The sequence below is a fragment of the Hypanus sabinus genome, chromosome 4 (genome assembly GCF_030144855.1).
Source record: "Hypanus sabinus isolate sHypSab1 chromosome 4, sHypSab1.hap1, whole genome shotgun sequence".
Classification (NCBI taxonomy): domain Eukaryota; kingdom Metazoa; phylum Chordata; class Chondrichthyes; order Myliobatiformes; family Dasyatidae; genus Hypanus; species Hypanus sabinus.
Window position 1 is genome coordinate 190,668,246 of NC_082709.1, and position 23,712 is coordinate 190,691,957.

A 23,712-nucleotide genomic window follows, 5' to 3' on the forward strand; every position below is an offset into this window, starting at 1 on the left:
AATAAACACAGTAGGTACAGGAACAGGTGAAAGGATGGTCTCCTGCTCACCATCACCTTCCCAAGGTACACAAGGATGGAAAAAATATGCCACCCATTACAGGAATAGCTGAATCCTATGGGGTGGGGGTAGCAGCTCATCTCCATGGTGGCATGGGAAAAAGGCTCTGTCTTATAGGGAGATGTCTTATAAATGTTTGAATGGAAAGAAAGGAGGAAGATTACACCATATTTCACCAGTACTGTCACTGCTCTGGCAGCATTTGATGTGGCAGTGCAGGAAGAGTTTTATTCCATCTAATTCATGCTCTGTCTGTCCTGGAAGTGTAAGATGTGCAACCAACACTTCACGTTTTGGTTTTTAGTTTCGAATAGTCACCTTACTTTTGACTATCCTCTGCATGGTCTTCTGCTTAGCTCCAGGGCTGAAAGGACTGGGTCAGCTTAATCCTACTAATGATCTCTAATTTCCAAAGGGTTCCTTTCAAACTGTGGTGATTATAGAATTTAAGACCAGATGCTTCTGTTTCTTCTGAATGTTGCTATGGAGATCCTGAGAGGCTAGAAACAAGAGCTTGAACACCATGCTAAACAATTGTGTGGGTGGATAGCTGTGTCTGAGAAAGGAGAAGGACAGAGAGCAGTTAAGTGTGTCAGTAGCAGAGCAAGCAGCGGAGTGTGAGGAGCTAAGATTAAATGCTAGTCTACAAAAGAGGCTGGCAGAACAGTTCAACACCAGCGCCACTGCAGTGAAATGGGATCTGCATCGTCCGCCTACCAGCCCAGAGCCATCTTCTTGGACATCGAGGGACGCATACAAAAGGTAGAGACGCTGGTTACAGTGTACACTCAGTGCTGCAGGGATTAATCCTTGGGGATCATCATCAGAAGGAGATTGCTTCCTATTGTAGGACCAGAATGAGATGCAGGAGAGAATCAGACCTGTCGGACCATTGAGGCTGCTGTTTGAAGAAAATTGGTATGAAATAGTATCGGATTATTTAAAGGATGAGGATGACTGAAACATAAAGTTGCTTGTTGTCATCCAGCTTAATGGTTTAACTACATCTGGCATTAGCTCAAAGAAACCAGAGGTAGACAGGCTGATAAGGAAGGCATGCTGGCCTTCATCAGTCAGGGAACTATGTATAAGAGTTGGGAGGTAATGATCAGTTATACAAGATATTGGGAAGGCCGCACTTGCAGTATTGCGTGCAGTTTGAACCCTCCATTATAGAAAAAATATTAAAAAGAAAAAAAGAATGCATAAAAGGTTTCAAGGATGTTGTCTGGACTTGGACCTCAATTTCAAGGAGAGGTGGAGAAACAAGGACTTTATTCCTTAGAATGTAAGAGATTGAACTAATGGACAAAAATAAGATCATGAAGGCATAGAGAATTGGAAAGCACATAGGGAGAGGGTGCTAAAAGCAAGAGAACATTGGTTAAGATCAGAAATGGAGATTTAAAAGGGACATCAGTTTAACAATGTTTAAAAGCCATCTGGATAAGTACATGGACTGGAGATTTTTAAAGAGATATGGCCCAAATGTAAATAGATAGGCAAGCTTGTTATACAGCACAGTGAATATGAAGAAGTTGTTCTGGAGGGCTTGTTCTCATGCTGAATGACTCTATGACCAATAAATAGCGCTCTCTCTCTCTCTCTCTCTCTCTCTCTCTCTCTCTCTCCTCTCTCCTCTCTCCTCTCTCCTCTCTCCTCTCTCCTCTCTCCTCTCTCTCCTCTCTCTCCTCTCTCTCTCTCTTACTTGGAGCTGAATTCAGTTTAGATGCCTACCTAAGTGGAAAGTGGTCAGTGAAGGAGTGGAGCTTTGAGGCTTTGACTTGAGAGGCTTCAACAAGAAGAGACAGAGGACGAGCTGGCTCCCAGTTAGGCTTTACAATGCCTCCTGAGATGGTGATGTGCCTCTCATGTGAGATGTGACAGTCTTGGGGGAACTCCCCTCTCTCGCAGAGTCACATCTGCCAGAAGTGCTTGCGGCTGGGCGATCTGGAAGACTGTGTGAGGAATCTGGAGCAGCAGCTGGATGACCTTTGACTCATAAGGGAGAATGAGGCAGTCATAGTTGAGAGCTACAGGGAGGTAGTCACACCTAGGCTGCTAATAAGTATACCGACCTGGATACTGTTGGCAGGGACGACTGACCAGGGGTGAGCCATGGTGGCAGGGCCTCAGGCACTGAGTCTGATCCTGTGGTGCAGAAGGGTGGGAGGGAGAAGAGGAGAGCTGTTGTCATTGGGGACCCTATAGTCAGGGGAGCAGACAGGAGATTTTGTGGACATGAAAAGGACACCACATGGTTTGTTGTCTCCCAGGTGCCAGGGTCCGGGATGTCTCTGACCGGGTGCATGACATCCTGGTACGAGAGACAAAGCAGCCAGAAGTCGTGATACATGTTGGTACCAAAGACATAGGCAGGAAGAGGGATGAGGTCCTGAAGTGTGAGTTTCAGGAACTAAGCAGAAGGCTGAAGAACAGGACCTCAAAGGTGGCGTTCTCAGGATTGCTGCCAGTGCTGCGTGATAGTGATGATAAGAATTGGAGGAGATTGCAGTTGAATGCGTGGCTGAGGAGTTGGTGCAGGGGGCAGGGTTTTAGATTTTTGGATCATTGGGATCTCTTCTGGGGAAGGGGGGACCTGTACAGATTGGATGGGTTGCACTTGAACTCGAGGGGGAGCAATATCCTTACATGGAGGTTTGCTAGCTTGGTTCGGGAGGGTTTAAACTATTTGCAAGGGGGATGGGACCCAGAGCAATAGAGCAGTGGAAGAAGTGTGAGTATATGGAGCAATGCATATAGAGAGGCTTTGTGGAAAGAGGAGCAGAATAGAGAGTGTAAAGGTAGAAGGGCTAAAGTGTGTGTACTTCAATGCAAGAAGCATCAGGAACAAAGGTGATGAACTGAGAGCTTGGATGCATACATGGAATTATGATGTAGTGGCCATTACAGAGACTTGGCTGGCACCAGGGCAGGAATGGATTCTCAATATTCCTGGATTTCAGTGATTTAAAAAGGCTAGAGAGGGGGGAGAAAGGGGAGGAGGGGTGGCATTACTGGTCAGAGATACTATTACAGCTACAGAAAGGGTGGATAATGTAGCAGGATCCTCTTTTGAGTCAGTATGGGTGGAAGTCAGTAACAGGAAGGGAGCAGAAACTCTACTGGGAGTATTCTCTAGGCCCGCTGGGAGCAGCAGAGATACAGAAAAGCAGTTTGGAGGCAGATTTTGGAAAGGTGCAAAAATAACAGGGTTGTTATCATGGGTGACTTTAACTTCCCTAATATTGATTGGCACCTGATTAGTTCCAATTGTTTAGGTGGGGCAGAGTTTGTTAAGTGTGCCCAGGATGGATTCCTGTCACACTATGTTGACAGGCCAACTAGGGGGAATGACATACTAGATCTAGTATTAGGTAACGAACCAGGTCAGGACACAGATCTGTCAGTGGGTGAGCATCTGGGGGACAGTGATCACTGCTCCCTGGCCTTTAGCATTATCATGGAAAAGGATAGAATCAGAGAGGACAGGAGAATTTTTAATTGGGGAAGGGCAAATTATGAGGCTATAAGGTTAGAACTTGTGGGTGTGAATTGGGATGATATTTTTGCAGGGAAATGTACTATGGACATGTGGTTGAGGTTTAGGGATCTATTGCAGAATGTTAGGGATAAATTTGTCGTGGTGAGGAAGATAAAGAATGGTATGTGAGTTTCTTGTAAAAAAATAATAGGGACCTTAAATAAATTTCCTAATATAAGCAAAAATCTTATTACGTTTAATGGTGATTTAACTCTTTCACATTAAAACTGAGTAAATAGTATGGTCCATTTTTAATATTATTTAAAGGAAGGGTTAAAATGTAAGTTAAAACCAATCCAAAAACCCTTAGAAATAGTAACCAAGCAACAAATTGGCTAAAAAAAATTCGAAAACAGCTTCTGAGGGAAAAAAATCATACCCCCGCCCATCTCCCAAAGAAAGAAGACTGACCAATAGAAAGCCGGCATCTACAACTATGGACAACCCTCCAAAAAACCTGGCGATTGTTCCAATTAGTTTCAAAGTTATTTATTTTCAAGGTTTGACTGAACAATATCCGAAGAAATTTAATTCTCATATATCAAAAATACAGTATTAAAAATACAAAAGGAAATTAGTTACAAAGGTTTACCAAAAGTAAAAGATACAATTATTCATACAGAAAGACATTAAACATTTAATCTTATCTCTTCATGAAAAAGCAGGCTAAGCAGTTAGCTTTCAAATTTAAAAAATCTTTATGCTTCAGCATTCAAACAAAACCATTCGAAGGATTCATTTTTAATGAGATTCTCAGTCAAGCTGGGTAGCCAAGGGATGGGTTAAAACCCTTGTTAAAAAATTCCAACAAAGCTTGTTTAAACTTAGCACATTTCTGCATAACCTCAAGCAAATAGTCTTTGAGAGTCTTAATATTCCACCCTATAATGAATCATGCCCCTTCGACGGGATTTGTGAATTAAAAGTTTCTCATTTAATCTTGTGCTTTCATGTAAGGACAAACTAAACAGCTAGCCTTCGGGATTTAAAAAAATTTTTGTGCTTCAGCAGTCGAATGAAACCATTCGAAAGATCCATTTTTAAGTGTGATTCTAAGTCAAGCTGGGTAGTGAAGGGAGGGCTTGAAACCCTTGTTAAAAAACTCAGACATAACTTTGAACTTAGCACATTCCTGCATAACCTCAGGTGAGTAATCTTCAACAATTCTAATCTTGCAACTATGATAGTCAGTCATGCCTCTTTGACAAGATTTGCAAACTAACAGTTCCTTTTTTTTAAATTCATGAAAAACAAATGATTACTGATCTTGGTCTATCTCTGTTAGGAGGTCTAAACACGGGAGACCTGTGAACGATCATTCAAAGGGAAAGATGCCAAAATTTCTGGAAATAATTCTGGCAGAAAGTTTGCAAAGAATTCCATAGGATGGTCCCCTTCAGTTAATTCTTCGAGACCAAGAACCCATAGGTTGTTCTTTCTACTTCTATTTTCTATGTTGATAATCTTCTGTCTTAACTTTTCGTTGGACTTCGATTGCTTTTCATAAAGCTTTTGCAATTTATCCACTTCCGTTTCCAGAAACGACAAAATTGCTTCATTATTTTTTATACATTTATCATGTTCATTAAGACTTTGCTGAATAGAATCCAATTTACCATCTATTTGTTTAAATTCAGAGCTGAATTGTTGAAACTTCTCAGAGGCTCCTCGTGTATGACTTTGCAGCAAATCCATAATAGAATCCAAAGAAACAGGGGGATCATCCTCTTTAGTACCTCTGTCACCCCTTAATGTAGCCATAATGAAAAAATATCACACTTAAAAAAGAAGTTTCAAGACAGGTTGGAAATAGTAAGGTAATTAGAATTGGAGCAACAGCAGATTGCTGCTTCTCCATCAGCCACCACCAGGAAATCTGGTGTTAGTTTTCATTAGTTGAAGGATAGAATTTAAGAGTCGCGAGGTAATGATGCAGCTCTATAAAATTCTGGTTAGGCCACACTTGGAGTACTGTGTCCAGTTCTGGTCGCCTCTCTATAGAAAGGATGTCAAAGCACTGGAAAGGGTACAGAGGAGACTTACCAGGTTGCTACCTGGTTTAGAAAGTATGTATTATGATCACAGATTAAGGGAACTAGGGCTTTACTCTTTGGAGAGAAGCAGGATGAGAGGAGACATGATAGAGGTATACAAGATATTAAGAGGAATAGATAGAGTGGACAGCTAGCGCCTCTTCCTCAAGGCACTGCTACTCAATACAAGAGGACATTGCTTTAAGGTGAGGGGTGGGAAGTTAAGGGGGATATTAGAGGAAGGTTTTTCACTCAGAAAGTGGTTGGTGCATGGAGTGCACTGCCTGAGTCAGTGGTGGAGTCAGATACACTAGTGAAATTTAAGAGACTACTAGACAGGTATTTGGAGGAATTTAAGGTGGGGGTTATATGGGACGGAGGGTTTAAGGGTCTGCACAACATTGTGGGCCAAAGGGCCTGTACTGTGCAGTACTATTCTATGTTCTATGTTCTAAACTATCTGCCTGTTCTTTTGGCTGTCTAACAGTCTATAACACCATAAGATATAGGAACAGAATTAGGCCAATTGGCTCATCAAGCCTGCTCTGACATTTCTTCGTAGCTGATCAATTTTCCCTGTCAGTCCCAATCTCCTGCCATCTCCACATATTCCTTCATGCCCTGATCAATCAAGAATCTATTAACCTCTGCCTTAAATACTCATAAAGATGGCTTCCACAGCTGCCTGTGGCAGCAAGTTCCACAGATTCACCACTCTCTGGCAAAAGAAATTCCTTTTCATCTCCATTCTATGAAGATAGAGCTGTGGATGTAGTGTATGTGAATTTCAGTAAGGCATTTCAAGTCAAGTCAAGTCACTTTTATTGTCATTTCGACCATAACTGCTGGTACAGTGTATAGTAAAAATGAGAAAACGTTTTTCAGGACCATGATGTTACATGACACAGTACAAAAACTAGACTGAACTACGTAAAAAAAAAACAACACAGAGAAAGCTACACTAGACTACAGACCTACACAGGACTGCATAAAGTGCACAAAAGCAGTGCAGGCATTACAATAAATAATAAACAGGACAATAAGGCAAGGTGTCAATCTAGGCTCTGGGTATTGAGTAGTCTGATAGCTTGGGGGAAGAAACTTTTACATAGTCTGGTCGTGAGAGCCCAAATGCTTCGGAGCGTTTTCCCAGATGGCAGGAGGGAGAAGAGATTGTATGAGGGATGCATGGGGTCCTTCATAATGTTGCTTCCTTTGCGGATGCAGCGTGTAGTGTAAATGTCCATAATGGTGGGAAGAGAGACCCCAATAATCTTCTCAGCTGACCTCACTATCCGCTGCAGGGTCTTGCGATCCGAGATGGTGCAATTTCCGAACGAGGCAGTGATGCTGCTGCTCAGGATGCTCTCAATACAACCCCTCATATGAGGCTCATTCAGAAAGTAATGAGGCATGGGTTCCAAGGAGACTTTGCTTTGTGAATCCAGAATTGGCTTGCTCACAGATGATAAAATGTGGTTGTGGATGGTTCATATTCTTCATGGAGGTCGGTGACCAGTGGTGTCCTGCAGGAATCTGTTCTGGGACCCCCCCTCCACCTTTATGATTTTTATAAATGACCTGAAAGAGGAAGTAGAAGTAGTAAGTTTGCTGATGACACAAAGTTTGGGCTGTTGTGGATGGTGTGGAGGGCTGTCAGAGGTTACAGCGGGACATTGATAGGATGCAATACTGGGCTGAAAAGTGGCAGATGGAGTTCAACCCGGATAAATGTGAAGTGATTAATTTTGGTAGGTCAAGTTTGAAGGCAGAATATAATAGTAATGGTAAGACACTTGGCAGTGTGGAGGATCAGCAAGATCCTGTGCTCTGTGTCCATAGGACACGCAAAGCTGTTGTTAAGAAAGTGTATTGTGTGTTGGCATTCATCAGCCATGGGATTGGGTTCAAGAGCCGTGAGGTAATATAGCTATATAAAACCTTGGTCAGATCCCACTTGGAGCACTGTGTTCATTTCTGGTCACCTCACTACAGGAAGTATGTGGATGCTACAGAGAGAGTGCAGAGAGATTTACAGGGATGTTGCCTGGATTGGGGAGCGTGCCTTATAAGAATAGGTTGTCTGAACTCGGCCTTTTCTCCTTGGAGTGACGGAGGATGAGATGTGACCTGATCGAGGTGTAAAAGATGATGAGAGGCATTGATCATGTGGATAGCCAGAGGCTTTTCCCCAGGTCTGAAATGGCTAGCATGAGAGGGCACAGCTTTAAGATGCTTGGAAGAAGGAACAGAGGAGATGTCAGGGGTAAGTTTTTTACACAGAGAGTGGTGGGTGCACGGAATGGGCTGCCAGCAACAGTGGTAGCAGCAGATACAATAGGGTCTTTTAAGAGACTCTTAGATAGGCACATGGGCTTAGAAAAATAGAGGGTTATGCATACATCCTTGTAGAGGGTGCTTAAGGGCCAACTGCACAGAGTACAGGACTTGTACTGTATATTCCAGTCAGAAGATATCGAGAGAGGTGATGAACTTAGTCAGGAAGAAAAAGGAAAAGTATGTAAAGCTTAGGAAGCTAGAACCAAATGAGATTACTGGTGCCTTGATCAATATCTTTGTGTCCTCTCTCAACACAGGTGAGGTCCCAGAGGACTGTCGAGCAGCTAGTGCTGTTCCATTATTCATGAAAGGAACCAGGGATAATCCTGGAAACTATAGACTGGTGAACCTCATGCCTTATGAGAATAGGTTGAGTGAACTCAGCCTTTTCTCCTTGGAGCGACAGAGGATGAGAGGTGACCTGATAGAGGTGTATAAGATGATGAGAGGCATTGATCCTGTGGATAGTCAGAAGCTTTTTCCCAGGGCAGAAATAGTTGCCACAAAAGGACACAGGTTCAAGGTGCTGGGGCATAGGTACATAGGAGATGTCAGGGGTAAGTATTTTACTCAGATAGTGGTGAGTGGTTGGAATGAGCTGCTGGCAATGGTGGTGGAGGTGGATATGATAGGGTCTTTTAAGGGACTTTTGGATAGGTACATGAAGCTTAGAAAAATAGAGGACTATAGGTAAGCCTTGCAAAATTTCTAAGGTAGGGATGTGTTTGGCACAACTTTGTGGGTGAAAAGGCCTGTATTGTGCTGTAGATTTTTGTGTTTCTATGCCTGAGGTAGGGACATTACTGGAGGAAATTCATAGGGTTGGGATTCATGAGCATTTGGAAGCCTATGGCCTAATTATGGACACCTGACTTGGCTTTGTACGGGTTAAGTTGTGTCTTACTAACTTGATTGAGTTTGCAAGTAGATGATGGGTGTAACATGAATATAAGGAAGCACAAGCCAATGATTGGGTACAAATGCAGACAGAGCAAAGAACTAAATTGTACCACAGAGGCAAAACTCAAAAGGGCAAAGAATGCAGGACTGAAGGTGCTGTATTTAAATGCATGTAGCATTCAGAATAAGGTGGATGAACTCATGGTGCAATTAGAAATTGGTTGGTATGATGTTGTGGGCATCACTGAGTTGTGGCTGGAAAAAGGCCATAGTTGGGAGCTTAATATCAAAGGATATACTTTGAATTGAAAGGACAGGCAGAAAGGCATCGGCAGTGATGTGGCTCTGTTGGTAAGAGATGCAATTACATCTTTAGAAAGAGGTGACACAGGGTCAGAGAATGTTGAATATTTGTGAGTGCTGTTAAGAAACTGCTAGGTTAAAATAATGCATGATGGGAATCATATATAGGCCTCCAAATAACCATATAACCATATAAAAATTACAGCACGGAAACAGACCATCTCGGCCCTCCTAGTCCGTGCCGAATGCTTACTCACCTAGTCCCACTGACCCGCACTCTGCCCATAACCCTCCATTCCTTTCCTGTCCCTATACCTATCCAATTTTACTTTAAGTGACAATACCGAACCTGCCTCTACCACTTCTACTGGAAGCTCATTCCACACAGCTACCACTTTCTGAGTAAAGAAATTCCCCCTCGTGTTACCCTTAAACTTTTGGCCCCTAACTCTCAACTCATGTTCTCTTGTTTGACTCTCCCCTACTCTCAATGGAAAAAGCTTATCCACGTCAACTCTATCTATCCCCCTCATAATTTTAAATACCTCTATCATCCCCCCTCAACCTTCTATGCTCCAAAGAATAAAGACCTAACTTGTTCAACCTTTCCCTGTAACTTAAGTGCTGAAACCCAGGTAACATTCTAGTAAACCTTCTCTGTACTCTCTCTATTTTGTTGATATCTTTCCTATAATTCGGTGACCAGAACTGTACACAATACTCCAAATTCGGCCTTACCAATGCCTTGTACAATTTTAACATTACATCCCAACTCCTATACTCAATTCTCTGATTTATAAAGGCCAACATATCAAAAGCTTTCTTCACCACCCTATCCACATGAGATTCCACCTTCAGGGAACTATGCACCATTATTCCTAGATCACTCTGTTCTACTGCATTCTTCAATGCCCTACCATTTACCATGTATGTCTTATTTGGATTATTCCTACCAAAATGTAGCACCTCACACTTATCAGTATTGAACTCCATCTGCCATTGTTCATCCCATTCTTCTAACTGGCCTAAATCTCTCTGCAAGCTTTGAAAACCTACTTCATTATCCACAATGCCACCTACCTTATTATCATCTGCATACTTACCAATCCAATGTAACACCCCATCATCCAGATCATTAATGTACATGACAAACAACATTGGACCCAGTACAGATCCCTGAGGCATGCCACTAGTCACAGGCCTCCAACCTGACGAACAGTTATCCACCACTACTCTCTGGCATCTCCCATCCAGCCACTGTTGAATCCATTTTACTGCTTCGATATTAATACCTAACGATTGAACCTTCCTAACTAACCTTTCATGCGGAACTTTGTCAAAGGCCTTACTGAAGTCCATATACATAACATCGACTGTGTTACCCTCGTCAATTTTCCTCGTAACCTCTTCAAAAAATTCAGTAAGATTTGTCAAATATGACCTTCCACGCACAAATCCATGTTTACTGTTCCTAATCAGACCAGTCTATCCAGATAATTATATATACCATCTCTAAGAATACTTTCCATTAATTTACACACTACTGACGTCAAATGGACAGGCCTATAATTGCTAAGTTTACTCTTAGAACCCTTTTTAAACAATGGAATCACATGAGCAATATGCCAATCCTCCGGCACCATCCCCGTTTCTAATGACATTTGAAATATTTATGACAGAGCCCCTGCTATTTCTACACCAACCTCCCTCAAGATCCTTGGGAATATCCTGTCAGGACCTGGAGATTAATCCACTTTTATATTCCTTAAAAGTGCCAGTACTTCTTCTTCTTTAATTGTCATAGTTTCCATAACTTCCCTACTTGTTTCCCTTACCTTACACAATTCAATATCCTTCTCCTTAGTGAATACCAAAGAAAAGAAATTGTTCAAAAGCTCCCCCATCTCTTTCGGCTCCACACATAGCTGTCCACTCTGATTATCTAAGGGACCAATTTTATCCCTCACTATTCTTTTGCTATTAATATAACTGTAGAAACCCTTTGGATTTATTTTCACCTTACTTGCCAAAGCAACTTCATATCTTCTTTTAGCTTTTCTAATTTCTTTCTTAAGATTCTTCTTACATTCTTTATATTCCTTGAGCACCTCATTTACTCCATGCTGCCTATATTTATTGTAGATATCTCTTTTTTTCCTAACCAAGTTTCCAATATTCCTTGAAAACCATGGCTCTCTCAAACGTTTAACCTTTCCTTTCAACCTAACAGGAACATAAAGATTCTGTGCCCACCTTTAAGTGACCTCCATTTCTCTATGACATCCTTCCCATAAACAAATTGTCGCAATCCACTGCTTCTAAATCCTTTTGCATCTCCTCAAAGTTAGCCTTTCTCCAATCAAAAATCTCAACCCTGGGTCCAGTCCTATCCTTCTCCATAATTATATTGAAACTAATGGCATTGTGATCACTGGACCCGAAGTGCTCCCCAACACATACCTCCGTCACCTGACTTCTTTCACTCCCTAACAGAAAATCCAACACTGCCCCTTCTCTAGTTGGTACCTCTATGTATTGCTGCAAAAAACTATCCTGCACACATTTTACAAACTCCAAACCATCCATCCCTTTTACAGTATGGGCTTCCCAGTCTATGTGTGGAAAATCAAAATCTCCCACAATCACAACCCTGTACTTATTACAAATATCTGCTATCTCCTTTCAAATTTGCTCCTCCAAGTCTTGATCCCCATTAGGTGGTCTATAATACACCCCTATAAGTATTACTACATCTTTCCCATTCCTCAATTCCACCCAAATAGTCTCCCTAGACGAGCCATCTAATCTATCCTGCCAGAGCACCGCTGTAATATTTTTTCTGACAAGCAACACATCACCTCCCTCTCTTGTCTGTCTGATTCTATCATACCTGAAGCAACGAAATCCAGGAATATTTAGTTGCCAATCGCACTCTTCCTGCAACCATGTTTCACTAATAGCTACAACATCATATTTCCAGGTAAAATCCATGCTCTAAGCTCACCCACCTTTCTTACAATGCTCCTAGCATTAAAATAAATGCATTTAAGAAATTCTCCAGCTCTTCCCCTCTGTTTATCTCTAACAGTACAAAGAACTTTACTGTCTTCTTTTTCTTCCTTCTCCCATACATCTGTTCCTACACTCTAGTTCCCCTCCCCCCCTTGTATCTAGTTTAAATAGTAGCCAAACTGCGGGGTTGAGGTTGCAAAGGGAGCTGGAAAGGGCATGTAATAAGGGTAATAACACAATTGTACTGGGGGACTTCAATATACAATTGAATTGAATTGACTTTATTTCTTACATCCTTCACATACATGAGGAGTAAAAATCTTTACATTACGTCCCTGTCTAAATGTGCAATGTGCAATCAGAGTAATTTATAACAATTTATAATAAATAGAACAGTCTATGTAACAGAGAAATACACTCAAATCAGCGTGAGTTCATCAGTCTGATGGCCTGGTGGAAGAAGCTGTCCCAGAGCCTGTTGGTCCAGGCTTTTACGCTGCTGTACCGTTTTCCGAATGGTAGCAGCTGGAATAGATTGTGGTAGGGGTGACTCAGGTCCCCAATGATCCTTTGAGCCCCTTGTTCACACCTCTCTTTGTAAATGTCCTGAATCATGGGAACAATAGATGCGCTGGTCTGTCCACATCACTCTCTGCAGAATCCTGTGGTTAAGGGAGGTATAGTTCCCATACCAGGTAGTGATGCAGCCAGTCAGGATGCTCTCAAATGTGCCCCTGTAGAAAGTCCTTAGGATTTGGGGACCCATACCAAACTTTCTCAACCGCTTGAAATGAAAGAGGTGCTGTTGTGCCCTTTTCACCACACAGCTGGTGTGTACAGGCCATGTGAGGTCCTCAGTGATGTGAATGCTGAGGAACTTAAAGCTGTGTACTTTCTCAACCCCAGATCCATTGATGTCAAGAGGGATCAGCCTGTCTCCATCTCTCCTGTAATCCACAACCAGCTCCTTTGTTTTTGCAACATTGAGAGTGCCGTTGTTTTCTTAACACCACTGTGTCAGAGAGATGACTTCTCCCCTGCAGGCCACCTTGTTACTGTTTGAGATTAGGCCTATCAATGTAGTGTCGGTGGCAAATTTAATTAGAAGATTAGAGCTGTAGGTGGCGACTGTCATGGGTATACAGGGAGTAAAGGAGGGGACTTAGTACACAGACCTGAGGGGCTCCTGTGTTGAGAGTCAAAGGGGTGAAGGATTGGGATTATCAGATTGGTGTTGGATAGCAAGAGAGGAAATTTGTTGAATGCTTACGAAATGACTTTTTAGAGCAGCTAAAAAGGGTAAGACCATCTTAGGTTATTGGAGTGTAATAACTCAGATCTTATTAGGGAGCTTAATGTAAAGGAAACTTCAGGAGAAATTGATCATAAAATGATTGAATTCATACTGCAATTTCAGAATAAGAAGCTTAAGTCACATAAGACCATATGACCATAAGACATAGGGCCAGAATTAGGCCATTTGAACAAAGAACATAAAACATAGAATAGTACAGCACAGTACAGGCCCTTCAGCCCACAATGTTGTGATGACCCTTAAATCCTGCCTCCCATATATCCTCCCAACTTAAATTCCTCCATATACCTGTCTAATAGTCTCTTAAATTTCACTAGTATATCTGCCTCCACCACTGACTCAGGCAGTACATCCCACACACCAACCACTCTCTGAGTAAAAAACCTTCCTCTAATATCCCCCTTGAACTTCCCACCCCTTACCTTAAATCCATGTCCTCTTGTATTAAGCAGTGGTGCCCTGGAGAAGAGACACTGGCTGTCCACTCTGTCTATTCCTCTTAATATCTTGTACACCTCTATCATGTTTCCTCTCATCTTCCTTCTCTCCAAAGAGTAAGGCCCTAGCTCCCTTAATCTCTGATCATAATGCATACTCTCTTAACTAGGTAGCATCCTGGTAAATCTCCTCTGTACCTTTCCAATGCTTCACATTCTTCCGATAGTGAGGCGACCAGAACTGGACACAATACTCCAAGTGTGGCCTAAGTGAAGTCATTTCTTCGGCAGTTTGAACAGGGCATAACTGTGCAAGCGTGTGAAGGTCAGACTGTGAGACAGCAAGAGAGTATAAAAAGCGAACAGATTGAGAGGAGAAGGTAACTTCTTTGGCAGCTTGAACGGGGCATGACTGCGCAAGCATGTGAAAGTCTGCCTGTGAGAACAGCGGGAGAGTTTAAAAAGCAAGCAGATCAATGGAGCGAGCATCATAGAAGCAGGCAACATAGTGGGAGACAGAGTAGGAAGGCTTTGACTCGAGAGGCTTCGGCGAGTAGAGGCTGAGGACGAGCTTGCTCCCAGTGAAGTAAGGCTGGGTAAGTTACTTTAATTAATTTAATTAACTTAGAAGTAGGTATTGGAGGCAGCAGTTATGGCAGTTGAGTGCTCCGTTTGCAGTATGTGGGAAGTCAGGGCGAATACAATTGTCCCTGATGACTACATCTGTAAAAAGTGCATCCAGCTGCAGCTCCTGACAAACTGAGTTAGGGAACTGGAGCTGGAGCTGGATGAGCTTCGGATCATTCCTGAGGCAGAGGCAGAAATAGACAGGAGTTTCAGGGAGACAGTCACCCCCAAAAGTAAGGAGATAGGTAGCTGGGTGACTGTCAGGAGAGGGCAGGGGAATAGACAGGAAGAGCAGAGCACCCCTGTGGCTGTTCCCATCAATAATAAGTATACCGTTTTGGATACTGTTGGTGGGGATGACCTACCAGGGACAAGTTGTAGTGATATCGTCTCTGGCACTGAGACTGGACCCTCAGCCCAGAAGGGAAGGAGGGAAAAGGGGAGAGCAGTAGTTATAGGGAATTCAACAGTTAGGGAGACAGATAAGAGGTTCTGTGGGAGAGATTGAGAATCCTGGATAGTCTGTTGTCTCCCTGGTGCCAGGGTCCGCGATATCTTGGATCGAGTTCTAGATATTCTCAGGAGGGAGGGTGAGCAGCCAGATGTTGTGGCCCATGTAGGGACCAATGACGTGGATAGGAAGAAGGAGGAGGTCCTGCAAAGAGAGTTTAGGGAGTTAGGTGCAAAGTTGAAGGACAGGACCTCCAGGGTTGCAATCTCAGGATTGCTACCCGTGCCACAAGCTAGTGACGCTAGAAATTGGAAGATAATACAGCTAAATACATGGCTAAGGAGTTGGTGCAGGAGGGAGGGCTTCATGTTCCTGGACAATTGGGCTTTGTTCCAGGGAAGGTGGGAATTGTTCTGATGGGACGGGTTGCACCTGAACTGGAGGGGGACTAATATCCTTGCGGGAAGGTTTGCTAGTGCTGCTCCAGTGGGTTTAACCTAGATTTGTAGGGGGAGGGGAACCGGAGTGTTAGAGCAGATAGTGAGGTGGGGGAGGATAAAAGATCATGTGAGAACTGCAAGAATAGTGCATGGAGTAAAGCCAGATCTAGCATATAAAGAGGCTTTGAGGAAAGAGAAACAGAATAAAGGGTGTAAAGGTAATAAGGTAGAAGGGCTAAAGTGTGTGTACTTCAATGCAAGAAGCATCAGGAACAAAAATGATGAACAGAGAGCATGGATACATACATAGAATTATGATGTAGTGGCCATTACAGAGACTTGGCTGGCACCAGGGCAGGAATGGATTCTCAATATTTCTGGATTTCAGTGTTTTAAAAGGGATAGAGAGGGGGGAAAGGGGAGGAGGGGTAGCATTACTGGTCAGGGATACTATTACAGCTATAGTAAGGGTGGATAATGTAACAGGACCCTCCGTATTGGTGGAAGTCAGGAACAGGAAGGGAGCAGTTACTCTATTGGGAGTATTCTATAGGCCCCCTGGTAGCAGCAGGGATACCAAGGAACAGATTGAGAGGCAGATCTTGGAGAGGTGCAAAAATAGCAGGGCTGTTATCACGAGTGATTTTAACTTCCTTAATATTGATTGGCACCTGATTATTTCCAATGGTTTAGATGGGGCATAGATTGTTAAGTGTGTCCAGGATGGATTCCTGTCACAGTATGTTGACAGGCCGACTAGGGGGAATGCCATACTAGATCTAGTATTAGTTAACAAACCGGGTCAGGTCACAGATCTGTCAGTGGGTCAGCATATGGGCGACAGTGACCACCTCTCCCTGGCGTTTAGCATTATCATGGAAAAGGACAGAATCAGAGAGGACAGGAAAATTTTTAATTCAGGAAGGGCTAATTATGTTATAAGGGTAGAACTTGCGGGTGTGAATTGGGATGATGTTTTTGCAGAGAAATGTACTATGGACATGTGGTCGATGTTTAGGGATCTCTTGCAGGATGTTAGGGATAAATTTATCCCGGTGAGGAAGATAAAGAATGGTAGGGTGAAGGAATCATGGGTGACAAGTGAGGTGTAAAATCTAGTCAGGTGGAAGAAGGCAGCATACATGAGGTTTAGGAAGCAAGGAATAGATGGGGCTATTGAGGAATATAGGGTAGCAATAAAGGAGCTTAAGAAGGGGCTGAGGAGAGCAAAAAGGGGGCATGAGAAAGCCTTTGCGAGTAGGGTAAAGGAAACCTCCAAGGCATTCTTCAGTTATGTGAAGAACAAAAGGATGACAGGAGTGAATGTAGGACCGAATAGAGATAAAGGTGGGAAGATGTGCCTGGAGGCTGTGGAAGTGAGCGAGGTCTTCAATGAATACTTCTCTTTGGTATTCACCAATGAGAGGGAACTTGATGATGTTGAGAACAACGTGAGTGAGGTTGATGTTTTGGAGCATGTTGATATTAAGGGAGAGGAGGTGTTGGAGTTGTTAAAATACATTAGGATGGATAAGTCCCTGGGGCCTAAAGGAATATTCCTCAGGCTGCTCCACAAGGTGAGGGAAGAGATTGCTGAGCCTCTGGCTAGGATCTTTATGTCCTCGTTGTTCACGGGAATGGTACCGGAGGACTAGAGGAAGGTGAATGTTGTCCCCTTGTTCAAAAAAGTTAGTAGGGATAATCTGGGTAATAATAGACCAGTGAGCCGTACATCTGTGGTGGGAAAGCTGTTGGAAAAGATTCTTAGAGATAGGATCTATGGGCATTTAGAGAATCATGGTCTGATCAGGGACAGTCAGCATGGCTTTGTGAAGGGCAGATTGTGTCTAACAAACCTTATAGAGTTCTTTGAGGAGGTGATCAGGCATATAGATGAGGGTAGTGCAATGGATGTGATCTACATGGATTTTAGTAAGGTGTTTGATAAGGTTCCACATGGTAAGCTTATTCAGAAAGTCAGAAGGCATTGGATCCAGGGAAGTTTCACCAGTGGGGTTCAGAATTGCCTTGTCTGCAGAAAGCAGAGGGCCGTGGTGGAGGGAGTACATTCGGATTGGAGGGTTGTGTCTAGTGGTGTCCCACAAGGATTGGTTCTGGTACCTCTACTTTCCATGATTTTTATTAACGACCTGGATGTGGGGGGTAGAAGGGTGGATTGGCAAGTTTGCAGATGACACAAAGGTTGGTGGTGTTGTGGATAGTATAGAGGATTGTCGAAGATTGCAGAGAGACATTAATAGGATGCAGAAGTGGGCTGAGAAGTGGCAGATGGAGTTCAATCCGGAGAAGTGTGAGGTGGTACACTTTGGAAGGACAAACTCCAAGGCAGAGTACAAAGTAAATGGCAGGATACTTAGTAGTGTAGAGGTGCAGAGGGATCTGGGGGTACATGAAAGTTGCCTCACAGGTAGATAGGGTAGTTAAGAAAACTTATGGGGTGTTAGCTTTCATAAGTCAAGGGACAGAATTTAAGAGTCACAAGGTAATGATGCAGCTTTTTTGTGGCCACATGAAAACGCTGCATCATTTGGCCCATCAAATCTGCACTGCCATTCAATCATAGCTGATTTTTTTTATCCCCTCCTCAGTCCCACTCCCTGGCCTTCATCCCATAACCTTTCATGCCACGTCCTATCAAGAAGCCATTGAGCTCTGCCTTAAGTACACCCAACAACCTGGCCTCCACAGCTGCCTGTGGTAATACATTTCAGAAATTCATCACCCTCTGGCTAAAGAAATTTCTCCACATCTCTGTTTGAAATGGACACTCCTCCATCCTGTCTTTGGTCCGAGACTCCCCCAGCATGAGAAACATGCTTTTCACATCTACTCTGTCTAGGCCTTTCAACAGTTGAAAGGTTTCAATGGGATCCCCCCTCATCCTTCTAAATTCCAGCGAGTACAGACCCAAAGCTATCAAACATTCCTTGTATGATAACCCTTTTATTTCCAGCATCATCCTTGTGAACTTCTTCTGAACCTTTTCCAGTGCCAGCACATCTTTTCTTAGATAAGGAGCCCAAAACTGTTAACAAAACTAAGGTGAGGCCTCACTAGTGCCTTATAGAGCCTGAGGATCATATCCCTGCTCTTGTATCCTAGATCTCTTGAAATGAATGCTAACATTGCATTTGTCTTCCTCACCACTGGCTCTACTTGCAAGTTAACCTTGAGGGTGTTCTGCACAAGGACTCCCAGGTCCTATTGCACCTCAGAATTTTAGATTTTCTCCCCGTTTAGAAAATAGTCTTCACATTTATTTCTACTACCAAAGTGCATAACGATGCATTTTCCAACATTGTATTTCATTGCCACTCTCTTGATGAACTAGGAACATGGATCAATTTGTGGAACTGTGATGTGTGCCAGGCTTCAGATGTTTCAAAAAGGACAGGGAGCGAGGCAAAAGAGGTAGGAGCATGGCATTGCTAATCAGGGATAGTGTCATAGCTGCAGAAAAGGAGGAAATCATGGAGGGGTTATCTACTCAGTCAATGTGGGTGAAAGTCAGAAACAGGAAGGGGGCAATAACTCTATTAGGTGTTTTTATAGAGCTCCCAATAGTAACAGAGACATCAAGGAGCAGATAGGGAGGCAGATTCTGGAATGGTACAATAATAATAGGGTTGTTATGATAAGTGATTTTAACTTCCCTAATATTGACTGGCATCTCCTTAGAGCAAAGGGTTTAGATGGGGTAGAGTTTATTAGGTGTGTTCAGGAAGGTTTCCTGACACAATATGTAGATAAGCCTACAAGAGGAGAGGCTTGATTTGGTATTGGGAAATGAACCTGGTCAGGTGTCAGATCTCTCAGTGGGAGATCATTTTGGAGGTAGTGATCACAACTCTATCTCCTTTACCATAGTGCTGGAGAGGGATAGGAGCAAAAAAATTGGGAAAACATTTAATTGAGGTAAGGGGAAATATGATGCTATTGGGCACGAACTTGGGAGCATAAATTGGGAGCAGATGTTCTTAGAGAAATGCACGGGAGAAAAGTGGCAGATGTTCAGGGAATATTTGCATGGCATTCTGCATAGGTATGTTCCACTGAGGCAGGGAAAGGTTGGTAGGGTAAAAGTACAATGGCGTACAAAGTATATAGAAAATCTAGTTCAGAAGAAAAGAAAAGCTTAAGAAAGGTTCAAGAAACTAGGTATTGTTAGAGCCCAAAAAAAATCAAAGTTGTCAGGAAAGAGCTTAAGAATGAAATTAGGAGAGTTAGAAGGGGCCATGGGAAGGCCTTGGTGAGAAGGAAAACACCAAGGTATTCTACAAGTATGTGAAGAGCAAGAGAATGAGCCGGGTGAGAATAGGACCAATCAGGTGCGACGGAGGAAACGTGTGTATGGAGTTGGAGGAGGTAGCAGAGGTACTTAATGAATACTTTGCTTCAGCACTAACCAGGGAAAAGGACTTTGGCAGCTGTGGGGATGACTTACAGTGGACTGAAACACTTGAGAATTTAGCCATTAAGAAAGAGGATGTGCTGGAGCTTTTGAAAAGTATTAAGTTAGATTTGGAGGAGGAAGTCTGAGAATCAGAACGGGAGTGCTGCAGGAGCTATTTTGATATTTTCTTCTCATCGGAGTTAAGAGAGGCAGGACTGCAAAGGCGTGTGATGTCAGGCAGTGAAGCATGGAAGATTTAAAAGGAGCACAGCCTTATACAGCGGGCAACGTCGTTTGTGGGCAGTGGAGTGAGCCGGGAGCAGAGTGAAGGCTTAAGGGCTTTGGCTCAACGGGCTTAGGTGGAAACGGGTGAGGCAAGGTAGGTTTAGTTTTCCGTTTTTCCTGTTATTTGAGGAAAGAGGGAATTATGAGTGTGAGGGCAGCTTGTTGTTCTCGGTGTCGGAGCTGGGAGGTCCTGGGGCCTCCTAGCCTCCCGGACATCCATATTTGCGCCAGGTGCGCCGAGCTGCAGCTCCTAAGGGACTGTGTTAGGGAACTGGAGCTGCAGCTTGATGACCTTTGTCTGGTCAGGGAGAGTGAAGAGTTGATAGAGAAGTTACAGGCAGGTGGTCACACCAGGGCCACGGGAGGCAGACAAGTAGGAGAGGGAAGGGGAAGAGTCAAGTACTAGAAAGTACCCCAGTGGCTGTAACCCTTGACAATAAGTGTTCCTGTTTGAGTACTGTTGGGGGGGGGACGACAGCCTACCTGGGGGAAGCAACAGTGGCCATGCCTCTGGCACAGAGTCTGGCCCTGTAGCTCAGGAGGGTAGGGAAAGGAAGAGGAAGGTAGTAGTAATAGGGGACTTGATAGTTAGGGGGTCAGACAGGCGATTCTGTGGACGCAATCAGGAGATCTGGCTGGTAGCTTGCCTCCCTGGTGCCAGGGTCCGGGATGTTTCTGATCGCGTCCAAGATATCCTAAAGTGGGAGTGTGAAGAGCTAGAGGTCATGGTACATATAGGTACTAATGACATAGGTAGGAAAAGAGAAGAGGTCCTGAAAGGAGAATATAGGGAGTTAGGAAGGCAGTTGAGAAGAAGGACTGCAAAGGTAGTAATCTCGGGATTACTGCCTGTGCAATGTGACAGTGAGAGTAGGAATGGAATGAGGTGGAGGATAAATGCATGGCTGAGGGATTGGAGCAAGGGGCAGGGATTCAAGTTTCGGATCATTGGCACCTCTTTTGGGGCAGGTGTGACGTGTACAAAAAGAATGGGTTGCACTTGAATCCTAGGGGGACCATTATCCTGGCGGGGAGATTTGCTAAGGCTACTGGGGAGACTTTAAACTAGAATGGATGGGGGGTGGGAATCAATTTGAAGAGACTAGGAGAGAGGAGGTTAGTTCACAAACAGAGAAAACTTGTAGACAGTGTGTGAGGGAGGAAAGACAGGTGATAGAGAAGAGGAGAGCTCAGACCGAAGATGTAGGGGAGAAGGAAGAAAAACAAGATAGTAAAGTTGTTTGCATCATTAGGGATAAACAGAGAGTAAGAGGTGGAGAATTTCTTAAATGCATTTATTTTAATGCTAGGAGCATTGTAAGAAAGGTGGATGAGCTTAGAGCATGGATTGATACCTAGAAATATGATGTTGTAGCTATTAGAAAAACATGGTTGCAGGAGGGGTGTGATTGGCAACTAAATATTCCTAGATTTTGTTGCTTCAGGTGTGATAGAATAGAGGGAGGTGTTGCATTGCTTGTAAGAGAAAAGACAGCTTTGGCAAGATAGATTAGAGGGCTTGTCTAGGGAGACTATTTGGGTGGAATTGGGGAATGGGAAAGGTGTAGTTGTGGTGACCCACTTCCCAGCGCACTCGAACCGGCTCACAAAGGGGCATTGAGGCCGGTCCCAAAAAGGGCACCAAGCCTGCTTCACCAGCAAGGGGAAAAGCCCACGCATGGGACAGGACTGTGAATATGCGCCCCCTACAGCATTCCCGCCTGGGGAGGGTAGGAACAGGAAGGCTTTAAAGCGAGGCCGCGAAGTTTGAATAAATCTTTTTTGCAACTGCAACTCACCGACAGCGTGTCGTTATTTCAGCGCTGTGTGTAGCACACCGCTACAGTTGATGACTCCGACGGCCCAAACGATATTTGGACCAGAGATGAACGGCGCCGCATCTGTTCATGCAGTTTTGTTAAAACTGCCAAGCTTCTGGAAGCTGCGGCCTCACCTATGGTTCCATCAAGCAGAAGCCCAATTCCACATTCGGCAGATAACCGCAGATTCCACCCATTACTACTACATGGTGAGCTCCCTCAACCAGGAGACAGCCGCCCAGGTTGAGGAGTTCATACAGTCGCCCCCGGAGGATGGCAAATATGCAGAATTCAAAGCCCTGCTCATAAGGACTTTCGGACTATCATGGTGTGAGTGAGCTGCCCGCTTACTGCACCTGGATGGTTTGGGACACAGGCCGCCATCGGCTTTGATGAATGAGATGCTGGCCCTGGCTGAAGGATACAAGCCCTGCCTCATGCTTGAGCAGGCGTTCCTAGAGCAGCTGCCCGAGGACATACGCCTGTTGCTGTCTGACACGGATTTCAGTGACCGCCGGAAGGTGGTGGCCCGTGCAGACGTGCTGTGGAAAGCCAAGAAGGAGAGTGGGCCATCCGTCGCATGGATCAACAAGCCACACTCCCAGCAGTAGACCAGACCAGGTCTGGCTGCAGAGCCCACTAACCCCAGAGGCAGGGGTGAGGGGACCAACAAACAATGGTGCTTCTACCACCAGCAGTGGGGCGCAGAAGCCCGCTGCTGTAGCCTGCCCTGCAAGTTCCCAGGAAACGCCAGGGCCAGCCGCCGCTGATGGCTACGGTGGCTGGCCATCAGGATAGCCTCCTGTATGTCTGGGACAAGCAGTCGGGACGCTGCTTTTTGGTCGACACCAGAGCCGAGATCAGCGTCCTACCTCCGACGAGTTAAGACACCCGCAACAGAGAACTGGGTCCCACCCTGAGGGCAGGGAACGGCTGCACAGTAAGGACCTATGACACTCATACAGTGCGGCTACAGTTTGGCTCCAGCCGGCTCACGTGGGACTTCTCACTAGCTGCCGTAGCCCAACTGCTTCTGGGGGTGGATTTTTTGCGAGCTCACAGCCTACTGGTCGACCTGCAAGGGAAGAGGCTGGTCCACACCGAGACCTTTCAGACGTTCTCCCTGGGTGAAGCCCAGTTGCCAGCCCCACACCTAGACTCCATCACGCTGTCCGACAATGACTACACCAGAGTCCTGGCAGATTTCCCATCGGTTCTGTCACCACAGTTCACGGCAGCCATGTCCAGACACGGAGTACAGCACCACATCCCAACCTAAGGACCACCCTCCATGCCCATGCTTGAAGGCTTCCCCCGGACAAGCTCCGACTGGCGAAGGAGGAGTTCAAGAGGATGGAGGAATTGGGGATCATACGGTGGTCCGACAGCCCATGGGCCTCCCCCCTGCACATGGCGCCCAAAGCAACAGGGAACTGGAGACCATGCAGTGACTACTGCAGGCTGAACGAGGTTACAACACCGGACCACTACCATGTGCTGCACATTCAGGACTTTGCAGCAAACTTGCACGGCGCACGGATCTTCTCCAAGGTAGACCTCGTCCGGGGATACCATCAAATCCTGATGCATCCGGATGACGTTTCCAAAACGGCATTCATCACTCTGTTCGGCCTTTTCGAGTTCCTCCGCATGCTGTTCAGCCTAATGAATGCCGCACAGACGTTCCAGTGGTTAATGGATGCAGTGGAAAGCGACCTGGACTTCACTTTC

At 44.5% G+C, this 23,712-nt stretch overlaps 1 protein-coding gene across 2 annotated transcripts in view; it reads left to right on the forward strand.

Moving 5' to 3' along the window:
* The first annotated feature begins 753 nt into the window (after window positions 1-753).
* pde9aa (phosphodiesterase 9aa) overlaps window positions 754-23,712 on the forward strand; it is a 207,900-nt gene continuing 184,941 nt past the window's right edge. For both annotated transcript variants that reach the window (XM_059966237.1, XM_059966238.1), the window contains exon 1: window positions 754-822. In XM_059966237.1, the coding sequence (XP_059822220.1) occupies window positions 754-822 (69 nt within the window). The remainder of the gene's footprint in view (window positions 823-23,712) is intronic.